Consider the following 18,487-nt stretch of genomic DNA (forward strand, 5'->3'; position numbering starts at 1 on the left):
CCTCTGTGCGCTACAGAGGAGCATCGTGCTTCGATTTGTTGGGACTTTGGCATCTGTGAATATGGGTCTGTGCTGAGAGCCCTAGCTGTGAGCTCGAAGTTGTTGTGACGTGTAAGTAGTAGTTTAGTGTGTGTTTTGTAAGGCGGTGTGAGAGCATTGAGGCTGTGCCCTCATGTAACGGCGTGAAAGAGGTGGTAAATGAATCCTATATTCGGTTGGTACAATAGAATCAACTAGCAGTGAGAAAGACTCAGCACATTTAAAAGATATAACATGGGGATGTGATTGGTTACCGATCATATCTCCTTACATTCTTGTATGGCTGCTCACAATCACGCTTCACAGGTGACCAGAGCTGCAATTACAGAGCCCAGGTCTAGGCCGGGAAAATGACTCATCTTAATGATGCTGCCTCACTGGGGGCACATATGACTTGGCATGCTTGCGGCAGGGTCAGAAATGACTTCTCTAAATAAATTTAGCACAGGCATACCATTATTCGCGGAGTGCTTGCCTTTTGAACACTTTTAGCTGGGATCACTCCCAGAGAGCCACAGCTGCCTGTAAAGTCCTTCAGCCTCTCTCAGAAACGAGTGCAGCAAACAGCATGCGAAGAAGAAACATGCTGCACAACTTGTGTCCCTCGGCAAACCGATACCTGCCGTTTAAGAGGCACACTGCAACGTTCTCCCCTCTTCCACCGTGGTATGTTGCTAGGCCCAAGATCTGCTCTCTGTGCTCCTTCACGCAAGAGATCTTTTTTTCCACGCTGCTCGCTTTTTAAAAGCAAAAGCTGCAAATGGTGCCTCAGTGATGTATGAAGTGTATGCGCTTCGTAACGGAGTTTGCACACTCAGGGTTATTACACTAAATGCACGCTCCCTACAGGGAACACTGGCCATTAGGCATTTTTTACTATAAGCCTCGCTAAGTTGCAACATACCAGTAAAACTTACTTTGGGGTAAGCAGGACATAAGATTGTTACAGTGAAAATGGATCTAGTTTGTATTTATTGGTGTTGTAGAAACGTTCATTTGAGTGAAGTTCCTGGCATAAACTATGCAGTGATAGGGTTCAGTTCAGCGTGTATTATTTGGTGCCGTTGCATATGTCCCTTACCAGTAAAGCTCTTCCCACACACTGTGCAGTGATAAGGCCTCTTTCCTGTGTGTGCACTTCGATACCATACATGGCCTTTCTTTCTAAGAAAAGCGCTTGGAAGACACTTTGCAGTGATATAAGGTTTCTCTCCAGTGTGTTTGGTGTTACGAGATTTGACTTTTGATTTAAGCTCTTCTCGCACACAGTGCAGTGAAAAGGCTTCTCTCATGTGTGTACGCTTTGATGCCGTACAAGGGATCCCTGATAAGCAAAGCGCTTGGAACACACAGTACAGTGATGAGCCTTCTCTCCAGTGTGTACACTTTGATGCTGTACAAGGAGTGCCTTACGAGAAAAGCGCTTTGAACACTCAGTGCAGTGATAAAGCTTCTCTCCTGTGTGTACAATTTGATGCTGTACAAGGGCCGACTTATCAGCAAAGCGCTTGGAACACAGAGTGCAGTGATAAGGCTTCTCTCCTGTGTGTGTTCTTTGATGCAGTACAAGGCTTGTCTTCTGAGAAAAGGTTTTGGAACACACAGTGCAATGATGAGGCCTCTCTCCTGTGTGTATGCTTTGATGCCGTACAAGGGATCTCTTATCAGCAAAGCGCTTGGAACACACAGTGCAATGAAAAGGTTTCTCCCCTGTGTGTTTTCTTTGGTGCTGAAGAAGATTTGTCTTTTGACTGAAGCTCTTCTCACACATGGTGCAGTGATAAGGTCTCTCTCCAGTGTGTATTAGTTGGTGCATTCGTAGATTTGCCTTTTGACTGAAGCTCTTCTCACACATGGTGCAGTGATAAGGCTTTTCTCCTGTGTGTACACTTTGATGCTGTACAAGGATTTTCTTATGAGCAAAGCGCTTGGAACACACAGTGCAATGAAAAGGTTTCTCCCCTGTGTGTTTTCTTTGGTGCTGAAGAAGACTTGTCTTTTGACTGAAGCTCTTCTCACACATGGTGCAGTGATAAGGCCTCTCTCCAGTGTGTGTTCTTTGATGCCTCACAAGAAGTGACTCATTAATAAATCCTTTGTCACACACATTACAAGCAAAGCGTCTCTCCCTCATGTGCATTCTGCGCCGTTTCTTTAAGTAGATATTTTGAGTAAAATTCATCTTGCTTCCGGGACCTTTATGGATTTCTTTCCCATTCATACTTTCTAGATGTGATTGTTGTTCTGCAAAATAGAAAAAACATTGAAAATTACATGAAGAAAATATTTCTTGAAAAAGCTGCATTGTTATAATATGGAGAAGTGAACAGTTACAATTCAGGGAAAAAAATGTATGGTCTAGGAAAAAGAGTCTCACTTCCCTTTGAGACACAAATGGTGGCTAGTCCTCCTACATAAAGTGCGTTGACCTAGTCCTGCAGCAGGAGTCTGCTGGGAAATCAAGTGATTCACAAGAACCACTGTTCGACACAGGCTTTGTGGTTGGCTAGGGTAGGCACCTAAGCCAGGCAGAATCCACCACTCTAGTCAGGGTAAGCCTGCGCTCACCCTCTGGTAGCTTGGCGCAGAACAGTCAGGCTTGTTTAAAGATGCAATGTGCAGAGCATTTGTGCAACAAGCTCGCGCAGCAACACAGTGAGTAAACCACAAAAGAGAATCCACGCAGGATTATGTAAAAATAAATTCTATATTGTAAATCAAACAAGACCAAAATGACTTATATCACACCGTTCGTGCAAATAATGCAGTTTTGACAGAGAAAAACACAAATTACTATGAAAACATAGGTCACAGCACACCTGCGCTCCTATTACACTTCATATGGTTACTGTAGTGAACGTGGTTGAAGTGATTGCAGTTAGAAACCAAACGTAGGGGAGGCAAGATGGCGGCCGCTCGTTTGGCCGTGTGAGCTGGCGTTCCTCCTCACGGCGATTTCACCCGTGCGTGGGAGATGTTTTTGAGATAACGGACTGATATGCAAAGACAGATATTGTGGTCAGTGGACTTGCGGCTTATAAGCGGTCTGCGATTTCCTCGCCCGCTTACCTGGTCTTTGATTCCTGTCCTGCATCAGTTTCAAGGCGGCTCCGCTATGGCACCAAAGGTCGTTTCCAAAGCGGCGTTAGCAGCGAGAGCATTGTCAGCTGCGGCGGGGCGGCGGCCTCCTTGAACAGCAGAGAGGTAGGGAGCGAGGCGGGGAGTGCGTCTAAGGATGATCGGAGCGGCGAGCAGAACAGCGGACCCGCTCGCAATGGCTTGAATAGGAAAAATAGCCTTAAGACAGTACCTGCACTATTTAATCAGGCAAATATTAAATCTAAAAACAGTGTGTCAGCAGTTAGTCAAGCCCTGGATGGCGCAAGGAAAAGTAACGAGGGAGAGAAAGAGGGACCACCCATACTTCCGATGTCTGTGGCAGTTTGTTCAGGCAAAGATGGCAGTGTCTCCCCCTCCGAGAAAAGTGGTGAGACTTTGTTAGTGTCTGGACAGGGTCTCCTGCCAGAAAAGCCGGTGTTAATTGATAAAAGTGAAATCTCCAGTACTGCTGTGGAGGGATCATTGAATTGCATTGTGGGAGACGTAGTTCAAGGAGAAGCAGAACTGCATGGGGCTTCATGTTCCTTGGTTCCTTGCATACCCGGTGGCAATTTAAGCGCTATCCTGGCTATTGATATTACCATACAACAATGACCTGCTCCTGATTAGCTCTATGGCTGCAAAGAATTTACTCTTGTGGCAGAGGAATTGTATACCTTCTGTCAACACAATCATGCACACCGTTGCAATTTTGAGTCTGGCAGTATTGCCAATATGTGTGTGTCTACTGGTTCCACCACCAAGCTACATATATCCCCTATCTTCCAAACGTGAAAAAAAGGGGGAGGGAAGGTTGACAGTGCCTCACGGAAGCAACACCAAGGGGAGGATTGTATCAGACTGGTACTCGCCTGATTCCTCACTTCTCATCATCGGCTACTGTCAACCCCAAAAGAAATGGGAGAAAAACAAAAATAAAGAAAGTGCATATAGGTCAGACAGCCATCAAGTGTTGTGTGTGCTAGAACCCGATGTGATATATCCGTGCCCAAAATAGTGAAAAACAAATATACCACTTTAAAAAGGGTGAGGCTAACTAGCAACTCATAACTTTATTCTGTGCTGTTAGCTCACTCTGTTAAAAGTCAACCGACATGTTTCATCACTTTGCCTTACTTTGCAGTGATTTCTTCAGGGTTTCTGGGTGGGTCAGCGTTTAACATGCACCTTTCTTAGTCTTCCCTTATTGTACCTGTAGCGGATGGTAGAACACAACACACAAACATATATGTACATTAAAATATCTCAGCGGGTAGCACCGAGCCCGGTGCTCACTGGCAAATGACCAATTCCTGCCTTATAGATTGTATTACCAGGTGGCCTTCTGTGGCAAGCCTACCTGGCCCCCGTGGAAGACTGCTTGACGTGTACCGTCCCCTGTCTCAGTAGTGGGACGCTGTGAACCGCCAAAAGGTCGGCCACAGAAGGCCAGAATTCGGGCAGGGTGCTCGCAAGGAGGCTCCACCAGATGCAGTCCCACTTGAGTTTTATAAGGTATTTTTAGCGGAGATTCGGCAGGACTTGCTTGAGGTACTTAGAGCTGCTCAGAGGGGTATAATCCCTGAATCGTGGCAGGATACTACTGTAGTGCTGTTTAAAAAAAAAGGCAAACCTGAGCTGCTTCCGTCTTCTTTTCAGCCGATCTCACTAATAAATAGGGATTCTAAAATGTATTAAAAAATTATGGCCGCCAGGCTAGCTCAAGTGATTATTCCTTTGGTTTCCTTGCAGCAGCACGGATTTATTCCAGGGCGCGATACTGCGGACCACGTTAGGCGTGTCATTGCGCTATTAGATTGGGCACATGTTACGGCCTCTCCCCTCGGGGTGATCCTGTTGGACGCCGAGAAGGCATTCGACAGGGTCTCTTGGGGGTTCCTGTGGGCAGTACTTAAGTGGCAGGAATTTCCTGCAGAATTTATACATGCGATCAGGGCAATATATTTCTTTCCAAGAGCTTCACTTCGCATTTCTGGACAACATACCATTTATTTTTCTATCAGTAGGGGCACGCGGCAAGGGTGTCCTTGTTCACCCTTGCTGTTTGCCCTTTATATCGACCCTTTTCTGAGTAGAATAGAGGGCAATCAGGCTATAGTACCGATAAGAGCTGGTAACACTATGCATAATATTTTAGCGTATGCAGATGACATAGCTGTTATTACCTCGGATGTTCCATCTGCATTCAGTGCCCTTAAGGATTTAGCTGGGGTATAAGCTGAATGTATTAAAAACACAGGTTGTTCAGACCCCCGATATGCCATTATCAGATGCCCCAGTGGTTACAGAAGCCATGTATTTAGGGGTTCGGATAACTGCTGCAGTTGATACTATTCCGGATTTAAACATCCTTCCGGTGATAGATGCGGTGAACACTAAATTAGAGCGACTTGATCATTTGCACCTATCTTTATATGGACGTTCCAGTTTTCATAAACTGTTAGTACTTCCTAAGTTTTTATATTTTTTTAGGACTGTTCCTTTATTATTTTCTCAAAACAGTTTGATTAAGGCTGATAGGGTTTGCAATAGGTTTTTGTGGGATATAGGCGCTCGCGTAGGGCAGCTGAGTGGATGTGCCTCCCACGCGACCTTGGGAGCTGGTCTGTTCCAAATTAGTTTTTTTACTACTGGGCAGCGATGGCTCAATCAATGGGAGTGTTAATATTTGGAGATAAAGCGGTAGTGCCAATATGTAATCGTCCTACCATTTTTGAGATAGGTTTGGGTGCTGCGGCTAAGGGTATCCTCTTGGAAGTGTTGGAACCTAGCTACTACAATAGAACCTGATTTAAGGTCATAATTGCTGCATATACAATCTGGCAGAAAATAAGGCGGAAATTAGCTATTCCAAATCTTAGTCTATACACTCCTTTTAAAGATGCTGGTCTCTTGCCTAGTATCTTTCAAGATCAAACTATGCATAGATGGCAAATGCAGGGGATACAGGTGTTAGGGGATCTGGTGGGGGATGGGCAATTGTTATCTTATAATGGTATAAAAGATAAATTTCAGTTGTCATCGCAGGATTTTTAGAAATATTTACAGATTCATAGTTTTCTTCACAAACATTTGAAGGTTATACCTGGTATGTTGGATCAAGTGCCTATGTTAGACTTGATTAAAAAAATAAGTAGAATAGGCTCGCTCTATCAATATATATTGTCGGTTCTTCCTAATGATTTGACAGCTCAAAGTGTTAAATGGGAAGTCAAGCTTGGGAAGACAGGCATTGATTTATCACAAGTGATAGAGCTTGCCAGTGAGGTCATTGTGTCGGGAACAATAGAACTCAAAGTTATATGGCAATGCTGGACTTATATCATACACCCGCAAAAATTTCAAAATGGGCTAGATTGCTAGCTATTCACAGGCTTGAATTCTCTGTTTTTTCCTGCAAAGGGGGGAGGAGGAGGCAAATGGCATCAAAGATTTGGGCTCCGGTAGCAGAATGGATCAATTGAAATGTTATGATTTAGTCGTAAGTGTCTTTCTTGGCCTGTTTTTGCCGAATTTTGATATTGGATTAACTCTGCTTTCAATACAAATAAATTTATAATTTAATGTAGGTGGCAATGAATGTCAATTGAATTTGTTTTTTCTGCATTGTAATGTTGAAAATTCCCTGTCAATAAATTTTTTTAAAAAAATGAAACCAAACGTACGGCGCAGGAGCACCTACTAAACGCTGAATAGAAATTGAGCTTGGGTCTTCCAGCAGTTCTCCTCTATGGACGGGCCTGCGCCATTCTTGAGGTCATCTCCAGAGCAGAGACAATGCTGAACAAGAAATGCCCCTCACGCTCTTGTGAATTTGGAGTCCGCTGGGGCCGCTTAAATCGCGTCTCTTTGCCCAAAGGGAAACCAAGCCCCCCGTGAGGGAGAGCAGGGAGAACAGGGAGGCTTTACCACTCTTCTGGACCCAACCCGCATCACAGTACCTTTGTGGGTGCAGGGTCACTGTCCTCAGGGCATCTGTAACTTGCTAACAATGTTGTCATGTCTCGGGAGTGGGACCCGATGTTGCGAGCTTCGTGCAGTATACGCGTTAAAACCAGAGGGCGAGGCTGGATGGAATGAGCCTCAAAATGATGGCCCACCGCATGTTACAGAACAACGTGTCGTCGAAACGCCTGCCTTGAAGGCTTTGTGCAGCTCCAGTAGCTCTACAGCTTTAGACGCTGCACTGTACCATCTTAGAGCAGTACAAGTCTTCAGGGGGCTGTTCCTCGAGTCTCACGACCAGAGGGGCCACACTAGTTTATTCTTGGTGGCATCTGATGGTGGCGATATCTTGCCAGACTCCGGGGGTGAGGTTCACAATACAATTCAGCTGCAGTGAGCACGCTGGCTCAAGGACGTGTTTGTTTCTCTGGTAATGCCTCCAGGCGAAACAACGCTGTTCATGCTAGAGAAAAAACGCTCACCACATGCAGGCTGCAGACTTTGTTAGTGATTTCAGCGCCAGCTACGGGATCGGAGAGGAGAACTGCCACGGACTTTGACATGGAGCCTCGGAGCTTCTTGCTGCGACCCAGGGCTGTAAACTCAGGGCCTTGGCTGGGTGTGCTGCGGGACTGCGAGGACCAGGGGGCCAAGCAAGAGCTTCATTGGCCGCACCTGGGTCCTCTTCCCGACCCGCCCCCTCGCCCTTAACAGCGCCTCGCGGCCCCCGCTCCGCGGGCGCCGCTCGAGGCTGCAGACTTTGTTAGTGATTCCAGCGCCAGCTACGGGATCGGAGAGGAGAACTGCCACGGACTTTGACACGGAGCCTCGGAGCTTCTTGCTGCGACCCAGGGCTGTAAACTCGGGGCCTTGGCTGGGTGTGCTGCGGGACTGCGAGGACCAGGGGGCCAAGCAAGAGCTTCATTGGCCGCACCTGGGTCCTCTTCCCAACCCGCCCCTTAGTGACCACGCCTACCATCTGTGGAGCTTATTACTAGTATCCCACTACCGCATCGCGGGACGAAGCGCGGGGCTAAGCCCGGGCAAAGGGCGGGCCGTTTGAGGCCATTCGAGGACGGCAGAGACCGGGACCGGGCCACCCCCCTTTGATCCATATTGTGCTGTCACCAACAGCAGCGGAACTGACATTCCTACAATGAGCACCAGGGAAACAAGGAGCAAAGCGGCACTGGCTGCAGCAGGTGCTGCTAAAGGTACACTTGATAATTATTTTGTCAAGGCGGGCTCACTACTAATTGAGGATATTGAAGGGCTTGAAAGGCGAATCTCCCAGGAAATCGATTGGGTACGGAGATCTTCGCTAGGCCCCCTAGCTCTGGCCAAAACACCTGTGGGAGGGCCCCAGTCCAATGAATCTACCAGTGGGGCAACGGGACCAAACCACTCACTAGCAAATTCCGACTTAGCGGACATGAGTCTCCTCCCTCTCCCCATGGGCCGATTATCACAGACGATACCACCAACCCCCTGCAGCAATCCGGCCCCTACCCCCATCAGTGACAATGCCGCAGGCTTAGCAAGGGGGGCAAAGGAAGGAGCTATCCAAAAAAGGAAGCGGGTGGTCCACCTAAGGGTGGGAGGCAACCTCGAACACCAAAACCAAACCCGATAAAGCTTAGCCGTAGAGGGGGAAACAGTGGAAGTAGGGGCCAACTACTTGAGGATAGGGGAGAAGTTCCTCTCATAGATATTGAACATCTTGACCAAACACCGGATCTAGATAACATCTCACTGGAATCCTTGTGCGAGGATATCACACTGGCAGATATAGGAGTACTTATGAGGTCTCTGCTAGGGCCTCTAGAAGCACGATTGATCAAAATAGAAGCCAGACTTGTGAACATTGAAAAGTCAACAGTCCAACTCGCAGACAGTCTAAAACCGAACTTAACAGGATTCAATGGGGGGCATGATTTGATACCCAGATTAATTCCTGAGTGCACAAATAAAATTCTACCTAACATTAAACCCACGTCTACCACTCACAACCCAAAACAAAACCCCAGCACTAAAAAGAATCCCCAATCACTGGCCACAGGTAAATCAACAGGCAAACCCACATCCACCCCAGCACTCATAGACAGCGGGAATATTTCTAAAGCAAATCCAACTACCCAGACACCTCATCCCCAACCAATTACCTCGCTTCCACAAAATACACCTCATCGACCCGCAGACAAGGTTAATCCCCCCAAAAATCTGCAGAGGGTTACTCAACTTGGTGGCAGCAGGCAAAACAACTCAATTAGAACAATGAATTTACCACCGGAGGCTTCTCCGTATACAGTCATTTTGACAGGGGTACCCGAATTAAAATCTGTCGCAATAGAGTCGGTGCCTTCTCTCAAAAACAAAGCCATCGACTGGCTATCCAAAAACAGACCACTGCCACTAGGTGTAATGAGCGATATCCTTATGGTGAGGAGGGCCACATGGGTAGGGAACACGAGGAAAACAATTGGCGGGGATTGCATCCTGGTCAGTTTTCGGGATCCTAGGACAGCTAAGTATATCTGCAACTGGCCATATCAGGAAGAAGAGAATTCCATCCACCCCTCCCCCTTTCATTCTTCTACCCCGCCAGCGCGAAGACAGTAAACAACCAAAGTGGGGGGTACCATCATGGAGAGAGGGGGAATGGGAGACCATCAATGAAAGAAGGAGGGAAGTTGCTCATAACACCAGATGGATGCCAGAGTATCCCAGCGTCTATGATGCGGAAGATGGCTGGGAGGTCCAGAATAGGAGAGGGGGCGGCTGGGGGGGTTAGTGAGAGGAGCCCCTAGGTTGTATTGGAACCATCAGCCATTCCACCTCCCTACCTATAATAGATTTAGTACTCTGGAGGCAGTCGACTGACTACCCATAAGGGAAACTAGTGGGCTGACACAACTAGGATCACCGGAGGCTGGTGAGGTGGGGAAAACTCACAGGGGAGGTATTGGGCGAGAAAATCAACACCAACCAGAGGACCCTATACATCTGCAAACTAGCCTCGATCCTGTACTAGTACAGTCAGGAAGGGGCACGACCACCCAGATAAGTGAGAGGGGAGCTATAGATAGTTCACTGGCAATTCCATTGGGAAATGCGGCGAGTGCAGCCCGGCTAGGTAGTAATAGGAGTAACCAGATAGGTGTGGGGGGAAGCACAGAAAATTTGCTGACAATTCCATCCCTAAATTTATTGACCCATAGCCCCCAAAAACAAATGGCCTCATCACCACTGAAGCTGATCTCATGGAACGTCGCAGGTCTGGGCAACAAGGTAGATAGTGATGAATGGGTGGACTTCATTAACTCAAAAAGCATCTGCCTGTTCCAGGAGACCTGGGCCAGAGGGGAACATGTCTGTCAGGGCTTTGCAGCATTCTCAAAACCCGCAAAATGGAGTGGCCGTGGCCGACCCTCAGGAGGGCTGGCCATTTGGGTAGCTACCCATTTGGGCTGCAAGGCCCAGCCCATACCCGTAGACTCGGACGATATACTGGCGGTCCTGTTGGAATGGCCAAATTCCGACAAGGTGGTAGTGATAAACATCTATTCAAGACCAGTCCCTGCAGCAAGGGAATCGCCCACAATTGAGGAACTCTTCACCTTTTTGAGCCAATTGCCTAGGGAGTCCCACTACCTGCTTGGAGGGGACCTGAACTCACACTATGAACCGTTGCCCGACCTACTTGATGGACCCTCCCTAGAGGAGGATTCAAGTTGGCTGGTTCCGGTTCCGGATTCCCCTCCACCAAGGGCTTGGACTCCACTTGCCCTACAGATAACGGCCCTTACACTCAATTTTGGGCTGAGGGCGTGCAACGGGCGTACCAAATCGGACACCCCCAGCAAATGCACCTTTAACAAGGTAGGAAGAGAGTCCCGACTGGACTATGTCCTAGTTCAGTTATCGTCCTGGGCAAGAGTGGTTGACTTCAAGATAATAGAAAGAAGTGACAGTGACCACAATGCCCTGGAACTTGAATACGTACTCGGGGGCACTGAGGACATAGGGAAAGCGGAAGAAAAAGCTAAGACCAGGCTACTCCTGGAGAATAACCGCAGGAGAGTGAGGTGGGAAAATCTGGCTTCAAGTGGCAACAAGCTACCCAGGCTCTATGCCAAAATAATTCCAGTACTGGGAATGGCCTTCGCATATGGGGAAGGAAACAGCAACGGGGAAAATAGCACGCAATTGGGGCAAACACACGAGGATCTAGTTAAAACATTAGAATCTGAACTTTTTCAATAGGGAAAGAGCAGAATGACAGCAGCACATAAAAAATCTTGGTTTAACGCAGCATGCAGGAAAGCTAAACAAGAGCTCCTGCTCACTGTCAAGATGGGCAAACCTAGAGAGGAAATACACACCAGGAGGAGGGCATACAAAAAACTGCGAGTTAATGCCAAAGCCGAATGGGACCAACATTACTGGCAGGAACTCACGGGGGCACTGAAATTCAGAGATTCCCGTAAGTTCTGGCGCATAGTCAACCACGGCTCGGAAGATCTTCCCTGTGCAATTGAGCCAAACATTGCACCTAGTGTGTGGCAAAATCATTTCCAGTCCCTCTATGAACTTGAGAACGACCCCTTAACTCCCGGTCCCCAAATCAGAGTTGCCTCCCCAGGAAGTGAACCATTTACGGTAAAAGAGGTCAGGGTAGCCATCTCAGGGTTGGCAGCAGGCAAAGCACAGGGTCTTGATGGGGTACCAGGCGACCTGTATAAGCAGGAGCCAGTGATCTGGGCCCCCTACCTCATGGTGATATTTAACGCAATACTGGGTGGGATGGAGGTGCCGGATACTTGGCGAGGAGCAGAGGTGGTCCCAATATTCAAAAAGGGTTCCCCACTGCTCCCCGCCAACTACCGTCCCATCAGCCTCATCGACGTGTCTCAGAAGCTCTTCGGAAGGTTGATGTTGGACCGGCTGCAGCACTGGTTGGAGGAGAAAGAGGTATTGAGCCCGTATCAGGCGGGATTCAGGAGGGGGGTCTCCACAGTAGACCAAATATTCAGATTGAATCTGATGTTTTGGAGAACAGCGAAGGCTGAGGGCTGCCCGCTGTACACGGTTTTCGTGGATTTGCGCGCAGATTTCGACCTGGTCCCTAGAACTAAACTGTGGAGGGTGATGGCAGAGATGGGCGTCCCTGAAGACATACTGGCAGTCCTGACGAGATTACACCATAATAACTTTGCACGAGTCAGGTGTGGGAGAAACGGTGTATTAACGGATCGATTCCCCGTTCGCAGAGGGGTGAGACAGGGCTGCGTGCTTGCACAGACCCTGTTCTGCCTCTTTGTGAACGGGGGGATCGAGCATCTGAACAGGACTCCCAATATCGACGCCCCGAAGTTGTGCGGCAGGAGGGTGCCCGCAGTAATGTTTGCGGATGACACCCTCCTGCTCTCAAAATCGCCAATGGGCATCCAGCAAGTGCTGGACGCCTTTTTGGATTTCTGTGTTCTAAGGGGACTTGAAGTGAACCCCCAGAAAACAAAATGTATGATCCTGAACCCCTTGCCCTCTAACCGCCCTAACCCCATGTTGGGAGTGTCAAGATTAGAAAGGGTGTATACATTTGAGTACCTGGGGATCACACTCAATCAACACCTGACATGGGGGGCACACCTCACAAGGGCTAACATGAAATTATCCCAGAAAGCGGGGGGCATCCTAAGATTAGCCAGCAAGTCACAACTACCCCCACTCGGCCCTCCACTCCAGATTTACAAAGCTCAGGCAAGGGGGGCGGTCACCTATGGAGCCGAGCTTTGGGGCCACTGCCAAGCACACTGTCTCACTCTAACAGAAAATAAATTCCTCAGGCAGCTGACTGCCCTCCCCCAAAGTACGCCAATATTACCAATGAGACTGGACCTGGGTATGAGACCAATCGCGGAGGACCTTGGCCTTAAACCGCTGACCTTCTGGTGACGCCTTTGGAGCAGCCAAGACCTAAGTAGTTACAGAATTGAGCTCCAGGAATTCCTAACATTAACTATTGCTGCAAAAATACCTTGGTTGATGTATATTAGGAGGACCTGTGAAGCAATAAACATGCCAGAACTATGGTCAAACCCGGAAAATGCCTGTGCAAAGATTTCAAGGAAACGGTTGTCCAGAGCATATCACGACCACATGCTTCTCCGGGCTCTGGCGGGTACAAGGGAGGGATCTCTATCAAACCAGTTCATTAAATCCAAAGATTCCTATACCCTGGAAGCTGTATTGATCGATATAATTACACCCCAGACCAGGAAATTATTTTTACAATGGAGGTATGGGACCCCTTAGAACATTCACGAAAAAATGGCCAGGCAGCTCCGGCTCAGGGATATGCCCGACTTGTGGACAATCCGAGGAGAATGAGGTCCATGTGGTCTTTATCTGCGGTGCATACCGGAAAAGCAGGAAGTATTGGCTGGTACCGCACCTCAAAAATCTGGGATTCAGAGCACTGCTACCAGCTTACAGAGTTCTAAAAACAGATTTGTCCCCACTGACTGTTTTTGCGATGGCAAAATTCCTTACAGCAATGTGGCATGTCCGCACTAGATTGATAAAGGGGGAGTAGATCCATAACATCCAGCTTATCTTGAATTTGGTTCAAAAGATAGTTTCAACTTGTAATGTTTTTATTAGAATAATGAAATGCTTATTAGGATGTTTTAATGCTGTGACATGTTTTGTATATCTTTTTTGATCTATCGATCGAAATAAAGATTGGAAATTGGATTGGAAAAACATGGAGCACTTCCCTCGAATGCACAAAGGCACTCCCCTGGTCAGAGCGCTGCACTGTAGTCCCATGGTGCACTGTCCTTTAATGTTTTACCTTGGTGCAGAAGGGGGCACTGGCGACATGCTAGCCCTTGTAAAATGGGCTCACCCAGCAGAAGTCTTGGAGAAAAGAGGCAACAAGGTCTTTGATGGCCCTGAGATCTCGAGAGAACAGGGGGCAAGAGCACTTCGGGGCACAAAAGGAGGTCGCAGGCAGCAGACAGCACATACAGCTAGATTGCAAATTGGTAGTCCCTCCTGCAGCCCAGCTGGTCAACACAACAAGGCAGTTAGTTGAAATGGTTGTTGCTCCTGGCAGCACAGCAGTCCTCATGGCAATGAGCAGTTTGTAGAGCCAACAGTGTTTGGCTACCAGTCCCAAGGAGCGTCTAAAAGCATGGGATCAGAGCTCCAGTACATATACTCAAAAATGTCTTTGCTGAACGGGTGACTTCAAATGAACCCTCAGAAGTGTGCAACAGTCCATTATCCAGAGGGCCATAAAAAATCAATAGCAATTCTCTCCCAAGCATGATGTGGCAATTCTGACATAATCAAAGGTTGCTGACTAACTTGAGATGAAAGACAGTTGCATATGTGACAAGTCTTCAATTCTTTTTTTACCCTTTTGTCAAGATACGGAAACCAGACTCGATCACGGAGAGCTCTCTTAGTGGCAACTATTCCTCGATCTCCTTTTTGGGCAAATTCGTCTACTTGTTGTCAGAGACTTTGGTGAATAACAATCCCTGTACCTTGCAGAATGAGGCCTTCCTGCGTTACTGAAAGTTCATCTCACATTTCTGAACTTCATATACTCGCTGTCATTAGTGAGAGGTCTAGAATACTGGTTCCACAACTTTTAATCTTGACATGCCACTACCTTGGCAGTGGCAATTTGCTCTAAAGACATGGCAGCTGGTGTACTCGATTTCACAATAAATTGGATGTAATCCTCCACTGTCTTACATGGGGTACTAGGGCATAATCAGCCAGTTTCTGATCTTTCCCTGGATGATGAAGAATCGTTTAGTTGTAATTCTGGTGACCTCAAACCCCAATGCTCAATTCGAGGAGGCATTTTTGCTGTGGGATTGCCAAATACCATCAACAATGCTTGGGGATCAGCCACTAATGTGAAGGGCTTTCCATACACAAACACATGGAAATTATTCACAAGCCCAAACCAGTGCCACACTTTCTTTCTCAGGGTGCGAGTAAGCACGTTCAGTTTGTGACTGGCTCTTATTGGCATGTACCACGATATGTCTCCAGGCATTTGGTGGTCCCTTGTGCTGTGCAAGGATTGCGCCTAACCCGACAGGGCTAGCATCAACTACAACCTCTGTATGGAGTTTGGGATCAAAGTCGGGCATTTCAATGGCGCTCTCAATGGCTTGTTTGATTTTTTGGATGCTCTTCTCTTGTATGTATCTAGAACAGTAATTGACCGTTCCAAGAAATGACTGTATCATAGAAATGCCTTGTGGGGGATTTGCAATAGACAATGCTTTCACTCTAGCTGGATCAGGTTTCATACACCCATCACAAAAGACATAGCTGAAGAATTTCAAGCTTTTCTTGTGGAATTCACATTTGTCAGCATTCAGAGTTAAGGCTGCATCATTCAGCAAACGACATACTTGCATGAGAGTTTTGTAATGCTCTTTCTGTGCAGCCCCACAATACCAATATATCACTATAGTTAAATGCATTTACTACAGGCTATATGATAAGTCAAGTGACGTCTTGGAAAAGTTCTGCAGCAGAGGAGCTACCAAAACTCAATCGCTTGTAGTAAAACAAACAAATATGCGTAGAAAAGGTTGCAACATATCAGGATTTTTCTTCAAGTTCTGTTGTAAACGAATCTAGGACCCTAGTGTCATTTTCCCGATTCATGCCCTTATATAGGTATACTTTACCCTATCCTTATATAGGCATAGAAATCCTTACCATATTTAGACTGAGCCTTGCAGCCAAAATACGGCATGGCTACTTCCACTAAGTTCCGAGAATCCACAACGATTTCTTGGAAAACCCAGCCTTCAGCAGCTTAGATCTTCCCCCTGCTTGAATATTAAGTTATCCAAAAAATCCTGGAGTTTTCTAGGAATTGAGTCTTGAGTGACGTTATTAAGTCCAATCATACGTCAAACTCGGCACTTTCAAGATATAAATATGCCTTCATTTGCTCAGTAAAACACACAGTGGTTTTGGAGCAGATCGACTAACTACTTGCCCAACGCCCTGCAGCAGCAAGTGCCGAAGGAAGCCGACCCTCCAGCTGACGCACTGAGAGACTCTGCCTTTTCTCCTGCCGAGAAATCAAGCTCCAGTGTTTCCGGCTTACCCTTGCGGGTATCTGGGAAATCGAGTCATGAGAGAGAGATACAAGACCTCCTTCATTCTAAACCAAGGTACGGAGCTGATTAGACCCTAAGAGAATTCTTGATTCGGCAGATTCTCAGCAAAGAGATTACTAAACTTAAACTACTCCTCACTTACTTCTTCCCTTTTGCTAGGCTTAGGTCAGGTACACCGGGGTAGGCTTATTTTAGAAGCACCAGTTGAGTACCTTTTAGCCATTCTTTTATCACTGTGTGTATTTTATGCATTTTATATATTTTAAGCAACTTATGGCTTAGAAACCATATCATGCTTTTACAGTACTACTTTATAATACTGTTCGTATTATATGCCTTGTACTTTATAACCAGCATTACTATTGTAGCAGTACATTTCTCATGCTTGAGATAGAAGACTGTTCAATAAATACCTTTTATTGAAAACGCCCGTCTCTCTACTTTCTCAGCAACTCTGGTGAAACTAAGCATGCACGATTGACTGAGTAAAATAGTTATCTATTGTTTCCGCGACTCTAGAGATACTTTTCATTCTGGGGAAACAAAGTTGTCATGTTATATGGTTGTCAGAAACCAATCTCTTCTTGTACTTTCGAGAAAGTTTCTAGTGACCTCTGAGCTAGCTAGCACATACAATTAAGTTTAATATATTCGGCAGAGACCTAGTTGACCGCAGTCCTATGTCTAAGCTGCAGTATATATTATTCCAATGCGCAGAGCCTATTGGGAATATAAGAACTACACTACAGTTCCAATTGGTAAGATCCTTTATTTAGGTTGAGTCGAGAGAAGAACTCTACGCCATTCAATTTAGTTATTATATCAGCAATGTGCGGACTGTGAGGTTTCTCTCGCTCAGTTGTCTTGTTGGCCTGACGCATGTCAACACTTATGTGTACAGCTCCTTCCCTGTCTCTTTTAGGCACTGTTACAATGGGAGAAAGCCATGGTGTCATAAGTAAAAAATGAAGTTCCTTTTCAACAGCTTCTTGTAAGTGAAACGCAACTCGTCTGTGTTTTTGATGAACATTCTCATTTATGTGCAACCTTACTTTCATTGTTTGAGTTTTACCGACCCATGAAATAATGAAGGAAATTGACTTACAATTTTATGAGGAGCATTCATAGTGTAGTTCACTGATATCAGTCCCATATCAGCAGCACTATGGAAACTCAGAAAACACTTGAAGCTGTTCCTTGAAGTACATTCAACACAGTTTTCTTAAGTTTCATCGTGGCTACAAATTTCTTATTTGACTTTTGAAGGGCGTTGAGGCAGCCCATGAGTATACTTTAGTCTTCGAATTTGTAAGTTGTGGTACCGGAGATAATTTGCGATAAATCTCCAGCGGCATAATATTTATCGACGCACAGCTGTCTTAATGTTGAATTGTCTTCATTTTGTTTTTTTACCCACATTCGACTAGCCCCATATGTGCATGCCTTTTTGAAGTAAACATCAATATTGCACAATTGTCATGGTCCCTTTCATTGTAAACAGACAGGAGGAATTCTTTCTCGGTGATTTAGACACGATTATCAACTTCATTTTGCGTCGATTTGCCTCAATTGGTGTGACCGCTTAGCCTTGTGGGAGTATGTCGAATGACACTGATGTAGCGTTTGGTCGGCCATTTTGTCTTCACGCAGCAACACACTTACTTATCTACGCGTTGCAAGTCGTCACAAAATGATTCGCTTTACCACAGTCTATGCATATCTGTCCAATGGCGGGACATTTACCTTCGTGTGGAAATGACAGTCCGTATCTGTAACACGTTTTGTTTTTCTGTGGAGACAGGACCTTGTGTCCCTCGGCCTTGTACCTTGGCTTACTTTTCGTGCTCATGACCGACGCACTTTGGGACCTACGGCCTCCATGTCAGTCACTTGGCGATAAGTACGCTTGTCAGCGCAAGCAGCCTTGAGGACTTGATACAAGCTCAGTTTCCATCAGCATTCGTCATTGAAATGCTTACGACAGACATCCATTGATCACTCTGAGGAGGGTAGCCACCTCATCATAAATTAATTGAATTTACAGTGATTTACCAAACATCCAGTCTTTCAACAAACTCATCAATGGTCTTACCTGGTCTCTCAATGAATATATATCTTTTATAATTCACATTTGGCACTGGCTTAAACTTGACATTACAGGCCTTTTTGATTTGATCATATGTCTTTTCACCTTCTTGTAAATTCTTTTTCATGGC

At 46.4% G+C, this 18,487-nt stretch overlaps 1 protein-coding gene across 1 annotated transcript in view; it reads right to left on the bottom strand.

Annotated features, from left to right (window-relative positions):
* LOC147736762 (uncharacterized) overlaps window positions 1-18,487 on the bottom strand; it is a 172,060-nt gene that overhangs the window by 86,132 nt on the left and 67,441 nt on the right. The window contains 1 exon segment of the mRNA XM_086952691.1: window positions 1,121-2,283. Coding sequence (XP_086808817.1) covers window positions 1,121-2,283 — 1,163 coding nt within the window.

The sequence above is a fragment of the Lissotriton vulgaris genome, chromosome 1_2 (assembly GCF_964263255.1).
Source record: "Lissotriton vulgaris chromosome 1_2, aLisVul1.2, whole genome shotgun sequence".
Lineage (NCBI taxonomy): Eukaryota > Metazoa > Chordata > Amphibia > Caudata > Salamandridae > Lissotriton > Lissotriton vulgaris.